Source organism: Heliangelus exortis, chromosome 2 (genome assembly GCF_036169615.1).
Source record: "Heliangelus exortis chromosome 2, bHelExo1.hap1, whole genome shotgun sequence".
Lineage (NCBI taxonomy): Eukaryota > Metazoa > Chordata > Aves > Apodiformes > Trochilidae > Heliangelus > Heliangelus exortis.
In genome coordinates, this window is record NC_092423.1 from 138,021,110 (window position 1) to 138,029,049 (window position 7,940).

Here is a 7,940-nt window from a genome sequence, read left to right on the forward strand (position 1 = left end):
GAGTTAATGGCTGAGGGCTCTGTTTCAAGAAAGTTCCTCTCCCTAAATTAGATCAAGCTTTGAGCCAAATCACCATTTGCTGAGCCTCTGTCCAAGATGCTTTAGTTATTGGCAATGTATTTAATCCTCCTCTGTTTCCACAAAAATTCATCTATGAGTCTGGCAAGAAAAGAGATATTTCAGACTGAATGTCAGAAGGTAATTTACAGAGTGTCCAATTCTCAGGCACTAACAAACAAGTTGTGTTATGCTGCCTCCCTGTGCACAGTATCTGCTTGAAGCCCAAATGAAAAAGGTTGAAGAATCCATTTTAGACATAGAACTACCAATAATTCACAGAGAAATCACAACTAACTTAGAGTCTGTTCTCATCAGCATTTAAAATCGCTTAGAAAAAATTTTAGACAGAAAATACTACTGTCCTCTGGGATTTCGTTTCACTTTAAATAAAAAAATTGTAAAGGAAAAATAGAAACCAGGCAAATGCATACTGTGGACTGCTTTTTTATTGAGCACTTGAACAATGTCTTTTATACAAAGAATTTTAGGATAAAATACGATTTCTAAATCATGAATAAAATATAATTGACAAAACACATGAACTTTACACCAGATAAAATTTCTCTAGGAAAAGAAGTATTTTAATATCTTATACATAGAGAGTGACTCAAGCCAAAGCATTTCAAAGTCAAAAATAAACATAGATATCTGCTAATCTCTGTAGGGCTTGTATTGTGATCTGAAAAACTAGTACTTGGAGAATTCAGTCTTCCAATGTTGACCACTCAACGCAACTTGATAACTATGGAAGTCAACATTCCAAAACATTCATATCTAGCACCCTATTTTTTTTAATCAGTAACAAACACACCAAAGCTAATATTCAGAATTTATGTCTAATAAAGTCATTAAATAAAGAGAGCTAAGTTCAATTTAATCACCATTTCCAATTCTTTCACAGATCATGGACATGCAGCATTGCAGAAAAGATTTAAAAAATTAATAATTTAACAAAACCCACAGTTTCATTTTACTAGGAGACAGTGGAACTTGTACTTCCTACCATTTTTAAGAATATCATTATCCTTGCTGGCTTGTAAAGTTGTAGGGTCATTAAACTGAGATACAGCTCAGCTCAATCTAACTTGAGGCAGTTTGCTTATGAGAAAGGTCAGACCTCTGAAACTAAAGGCAAGTGAATCCATCAAAAATGAGTGAAGCAAATGAACTTTATTTGCTCATTTGGACAGCATGGCAAAAATCACAAATGTGGACAACCTTTAATCGAATCCCCAAACATGTTGCTTACAAAAACACTGTCACAATCCATGCTGCTAAGAGCCTAAGCAGAATGTAATTTAGCTTTAGACATTCAGGTAACTGATCTCCTTTGTTTGTGGGAACTAAAGAAGTTAAATGAAAACTAGCTAAATAAAACTCGTCAGCTTTACAAAAGGAAGGGAAGAATGGGAAACACTTACAGCTGTTGGATCCTTCAAGTGGAGCTGAGTTGCTGTAACTTGTTTGAAACCACCAGGATAGCTAGAAAGACAATAATCATACAAGCTTAATACTATATGATCAAGCATAATGTTTACACAAGTGTCACTCCACCTTGAACAGAAGTGTGATGGTATTATAAGCCTCCAAAAAAGGAATTTTTTCTCATGAGGCCATCAACAGTATTTTATTAAAAGACTTTATCCTGTTAAGTATCTAATGTTAGTGCCAGTTGTACTTTCTTAATTGCTTTAGTATTAAAAAGCTGGCGTCTCACAAGCAGATGGATCTGTTTTATAAACCACTTATTAAATAAACTACAAGAGCTTCAAAATACAATTGGAGTAAGATATGAAAAACTTGGAAATATTTCAAGATGATCAAGACCTTCAGCCAGTCTGTGGCTAAAGTATGATATAACCATTTTGAACAGTATTTAATATTTTCTTACAAATTTAAGTAAACCATAGCATGATTTGACATATCTACAGCAATAAAATGTGACTTCCTGTAAATAAAACTGTGCTGCAATGCATTCATCTTTCTCAAGCCTTTGTGATGTGGTGAAGTCACAAAAATGAACATTTAAGCATATACTTTACATACATACGCTGGTACAAGAATGAATACAGTGGTCCAAGAAATTACACAGATAGGTAAAGACAGGTTTCATTCTCATTTAATTATACTACTAGGCATCAGCCTTAGGGAAACTAAACCAAACCCAACATAATAAAACATGTCCACCTAGGGAGCTGCACCAATTTAAATATTTGTTTTAATTGTCCTGTTCTTTTCCTTTACTCAAAACCAGACTAGCTACTTATGCAAGTGCTTTCACTTATAAGATTTTAGTTAAAAATTTAAAGAAATCATAGGAGGTGCAGGGGAAAAAAACATGGTAATTTCCATCTACTCTGAGCAAGAACTTTGTAGCAATTCAGCAATGAAATTTCAGGACTTAAATATCAGTACTAGCAAAATCAGCTTTCTCAGTGTGATTTCTCTCTTGACTGGGGACATTGTAACACTTAAAGATTATCATCTACTGTAATCACAGTACCAAAGAGAAGTAACTTTTCTTGCTTGACAGAACTGAACATTGCCATGCTGTCTCTGATTATTGCACCTCCATTGGTAAACAAGTTATATCTGCCAGAACAATATATTGTACACTATCGTATACATCAGTACATCTTGAGAGCACCTCATTTACTAGTTTGTTTCAGGTTTTGTTTTTTTTTTCATCCTCTGATTCAATAATATATTAATCTTGGTATTTCTATTAGGTAATAGGCAGAGGTAAGACAGAAACTGAAGTTGGCAACTGGACATCTCTCAAATGGGCAGTGCCAATAGCAATGTCTTCTACTGCTTAGTAAATAACACAGTCCACAATGGGCTCATGGGTTCACCCAAAACAACTTGGCTCACCTATTCCCCTATTATTCCCCTAGCCCCTATTCCCCCTATTATTCCCCTAACCACACACACTTGGGGAAGGAAAAAAAAGGAAAGAAAAGAAAAAACAAGCAACAGATTAGAAAAAGGCTTGCATCTTTTTAAATGTTGTAACACCTGGAAACACAAACCAAAACATGTAAGTAGGAATTGCCTTTTGAACTAATATACTAAATACTTTTAATATTAAGAAAATATCACATTAAATTTACAACTAGCCCACTTGCATATTTATTAAAAAGCTTACCCTGTATGTGAAGAATATACTTTCTGTTCCCATTTGTTACCAGAGAAAGCAATATGTCTTGTATTTATTATGACAACATGATCTCCACAGTCACCTAAAAGGTAAAAATCAGTGAAAAGTATTAAGAGAATTATAGGATTATTGCACCTAAATAACAGCTATAAAGTCTGTGACAGGTTATCTCAGCTTTCTGAGTCACACCATCCAAACCTGCACTTACATACTGACCTTAAGTACTGTATTTATTAGTACTTTCAGTATAGAAAGCAGGTGCACAGGTAAAATACCATAGTAGGGAACTAAACCATTGTAATTATATAGCCAAGAGCTAAAAATGGGGCTTAAAGGAAAGTGTGTTGTTTTATTCAACTTACTATGCTGCATATGCACCTATCTTTCAAAAAACCCAGTATAAAAAAAAAATTAATTATAAACGATGACCCATAACACTTGTTTCATTTTAGTTTTCCCATGAAAACAGTACCAATGTTTACTGGAGGAATAAATACTTTGGGAGGAATACAGTAATTCTTTCAAGTAATTACAGCCTATGGCTAAATATATAAAACAAAAGATTGTGGGGCAGCAGGGAGGCAGAAAAGCTTAGAAAACCCCTAAAATAACTCTATTTGGAAAAAACACATTTTTACCCAATCAAGTTGAAATTAATGTTACACACATTCACTGTGTTTCTTGTTACATCAGTAACTATCACATCTTCAGTTTTTTAAGTCCAAGGTTTATAATGTGCCACCAATACCTTGCCAGAAACAGTTACTTTAATAGAACTTTACTAATGAAGTGACAGTAAAACCCAAACTATCTCAAAATATGATGAAAACATTAGAGAGATACAGTTTTTAATTTCAAAAGTAATCATCTTGATCAGCTGCATAAACTAAAACCACCCATTTAAGCAACTACAGATGCCTCGTCCAAAGTTCACTCTTCAAATGCATTACCATATTAGAATAAAGTGAGTATTTGAAGAGGCTCATTTATTTAAAATATTCTTCAACTAGATCTGATTGCTCAAAGCCCTGTTCAAACTGACTTTGAATATTTCCAGGGATGAGGCATCCACCACTCCTCTGGGCAGCATGTTTCCATGTTTCACCTTCACTGCAAAAAATTTCTTCTGTATTACTAGTCTGAATCTACCCTCTTTCAGTTAAAAATTATTACTCCTTGTTCTTAACTACAGACCTTGATAAAAAGTTTGTCCCCATCTTTCTTATAAGCCCTTTTTAAGTACTGAAAGGCTCAAGTAAAGTCTCTCAAAAGATCATTCTTCTCTGGACTTAAAAATCCCAACTGCTTTAGCCTTTCCTCATAGAAGTGTTCCAGCCCTCTATTCATTTTTGTTACCCTCCTCTGGACCTGCTCCAAGAGCTCCATGTCTTTCCTGTGCTGAAAGCTCCAGAGCTGGATGCAGTGTTCCAGGTTCTCACCAGAACAGAGGAGCAGAATCACCTCCCTCAACCTGCTGGCTTTCTGGGATGCAAGTGCACACTGCCAGCTCATGTCCAGGTTTTCACCCACTAGTACAACCAAGTCCTCCTCTGCAGGATGCTCAGTCCAGCATTCTCCCAGGATGCTCAATCCCTTCATCCCCCAGCCTGTACTGATGCCCTAAACTAGGAGCAGGACCCTGCACTTGGCCTTGTTGAATTTCATTAGATTCACATTTCATTAGATTCTTGAACTTGTCCTGGACCCTCAAGCATGTCAACAATTTCCACACTATAAGATTGAATTACTCTTTTATGAAGTGTATATGTTTTCAAACAATACATAATACAAGGCCAGTACTCTCTACTCCATTACAATATATACAATTTGCTACATACTGCATTATAAATTGAATCTCTTCAGGTAATACGAGGTTGCCATAGTAAATCCATTTTATCATACAGTAAAAACACGTGCTTCAAGTAAATGCATTTTTCCTACATTTTAATTGAAGATTAAATGGTAATTAAAGGTACAAGTTGCCGACTGTTAGCTTACAAAACTGACAAATTACTTGCTAAATTTTTCATTACAAGTTTCTGATGCTTCTTCCAGCTATTATAAACTAAAAATAGAAGTTAAAGTAACACTTAGACCAGATGAGGGTTGTGGGACACTTACACCTAACCCTGTCTGCTCCTTCAGGGATGCAGAGAACAGAAGCAAGTCCTGCCCAAGCAAGGGAAGTGGCTTGCCTGCACTTGCTCACAATCCAACAGAAAGAACCAAATCACCAAATATTTTAAAAAGCTGGCCCACTATTTTTCATTCTGTATTGTGAAACTGCTCTCAAAGACAACATGCAAGAGGATGAAGATATAAAGAGGAGGTGCAGAAGAAACCTAAAAGTACAGATTAAGATCTCCTAAACAAGGCTGTATCCCTTTTTTAAAGGAATATGGTCTGTCAGCATCTAAAAATGTAAGACTCTGGAGAATAATGAAAGATTAGCCCTAAAGCAGAAAATAAATATTCATGACATCAGATTTCTTTCTTTCCCTAACCTCAACTGAAGTTCAGCTCCAGATACTTTTCAAGTCAATAAATAAATAAATAAATACTTTTATGGAAGGTTATCTGGATGCCAAATTAAAAGCAAAACACAAAAAAATCTCCACAATGTTATGCTGTTTAAGAAACTGCTGCTTCACAGGTACTAAGACTTTTTTTTTTACTTCAGGAAAAAAATGAAACAAAAATACAAACAGCAAAGAAGGGATTAAATAAATCAATGAAAAATTAATGCATACTTTGCAAATGTCTCAGTAGTAGTAACCTATCAATCTCAGGTGTAATGCAATTGGCACCGATTCAGAAAATACTTCAGACCAAATAAAGTTATCTTTAAAATGGCTTTCAAGGACTTTATAACTTTATAGATGTAAAGGCAAAGATCTTTCCCACAGGGCAACCAAAAGCATTCCCACTCAATGTGCACTTTATTTTTCAGACAGCCTTAGACACTAGTGACATCTTGTGGATAAAACCCAATCTGCAACAGCAGAACTCTGTAACACTACAAATACTACCTGCTATTATAAAGAACAGATTGAATTTAACTTTACTACGTACACTCTACAGATTTAATGCTTGCTTTCTGTTTCAGTAATATCTCATTAAAAATGTACATAAGTATTACAGGAAATATTGTATCATCAGTGAAGGATCACCTTTTTATTATCTAGAAAATGCTTATCACAAGACAGACACCACAGTATTACATGTAATGAAGATCACAGATACATCTTCACTGATGCATCTCACAATTTCCAGAAAACAATTTTTTAAAAAGAACTAAAGAAGCAGGTATCTTTCAACAGAGATTATGTCTCCCATTTAAGAATCAGATTTCAGCCTGTGATGACAGAATGTCTGAGGTCACAAGGAAACTGCAGCTCATGTTGTCCAAACCCCTCTCCTGTTCAAGCAGGACCAACTTCTAAATATCTCCAAGGATATCTTCTCAACAGCTCCACAACTTCTTGGGCAACCATTTCCTGTTAATCTCACAGGAAAAACACACTTCCTGATGTTCAAAGAAAATGTCCTGTGTTTCAGTCTGTACCTGTTGCCTCATGAAGACAGGACTTTTCTGCATCTTACTCAGAATGGAGTACTGTAAGCACTCTATAGCACTGTGCAGCTACTGAAAGGGAGCATTCAGCAATCCAGATCAAGAATCTCATCCAAGTTTCATTACATGCACTGTGAATTAAATCTTTATGTTTAAAAATCAACGCAAAGGAAAAAAATGTCAAGATTTTAAAATAAATGGGAGCACAACCTACTGTAAATTCAGCTACTTAAAATAATTTATGTATTCATAGTAGAAGACAATGACATAAGGTTGTAGAGGGGCATGAAAACAAAAGATAACAACTGAAAGAAATCAAACTTACTCTTATCTACTGCAATACTCACTTAGTGCATGATATATAGGTTTATGCTTCCCTTCAAGTCTGATTGCAGTCGCAGCTGCTATTTTTCCTGGTGGCTGCATCTTTGCATCAAGGAGATACCAGGCTCTGGCAAAAGTAGCCCATTGCTAAAGAGAAAGAGAGGCAATACTTAACATAGTGAGAAGAATTTAGCTTCTCTAACTGGATCAATACTTTACATTCCAAAATAGTAGAAGAAATTTTAATATTTAACAACATCCCCCTCCAAATAATCTTTAAATGGATGAAGAACGCCACTACATGCTGTGATACACCCACTGCTGAACTTGGTTCCAACACCGGCGGTGGAATTAATGCTTAAAAGTTACCAGCTCCGAGGGTTTTGTTGCAAAAATCAGTACCTCTTGCTGCAAGCTTCCATTATTACTAACAGAACTGTAAACGGGGGCTGGCCACTGAATCACTGAGCACCTCCAGTTCGAAGGCAGCAATAAGCATCATCGAGTCCAACTCCCTGCTCTTAGCAGGACTACCCAAAACTGCTCTGTGACAAAGCACCGCAACGCCCTTCGCCCTCTGGATGAAGGAAGGTCACAACTTCCCCAAACGCAGCTCTATGCACCCCAGCAGCCTGAGCTGCCTGCACGGGGTGGCTTGTCCCTCACAGACGCTCTCGCACCTCCTGCCCGCTACCGGCTCTTCCCGGCTGCCCCTCAGGGCGAACACCGGAGCTCACGGCCATACCGTGAGCGCTTCGCCACGGCCCTCCCCCGGGGGCATACAGCGCCTTCGTCTCGCTCCGCCGCTGCCTCACGGCCGCT

The 7,940-nt window shown here is 36.7% G+C and overlaps 1 protein-coding gene across 2 annotated transcripts in view; it reads right to left on the reverse strand.

Moving 5' to 3' along the window:
* MRPL13 (mitochondrial ribosomal protein L13) overlaps positions 1–7,940 on the reverse strand; it is a 30,391-nt gene that overhangs the window by 22,263 nt on the left and 188 nt on the right. For both annotated transcript variants that reach the window (XM_071738289.1, XM_071738290.1), the window contains exons 2-4: positions 7,142–7,265; positions 3,209–3,302; positions 1,482–1,542 (exon numbers count right to left, since the gene is read on the reverse strand). In XM_071738289.1, the coding sequence (XP_071594390.1) occupies positions 1,482–1,542; positions 3,209–3,302; positions 7,142–7,265 (279 nt within the window). The remainder of the gene's footprint in view (positions 1–1,481; positions 1,543–3,208; positions 3,303–7,141; positions 7,266–7,940) is intronic.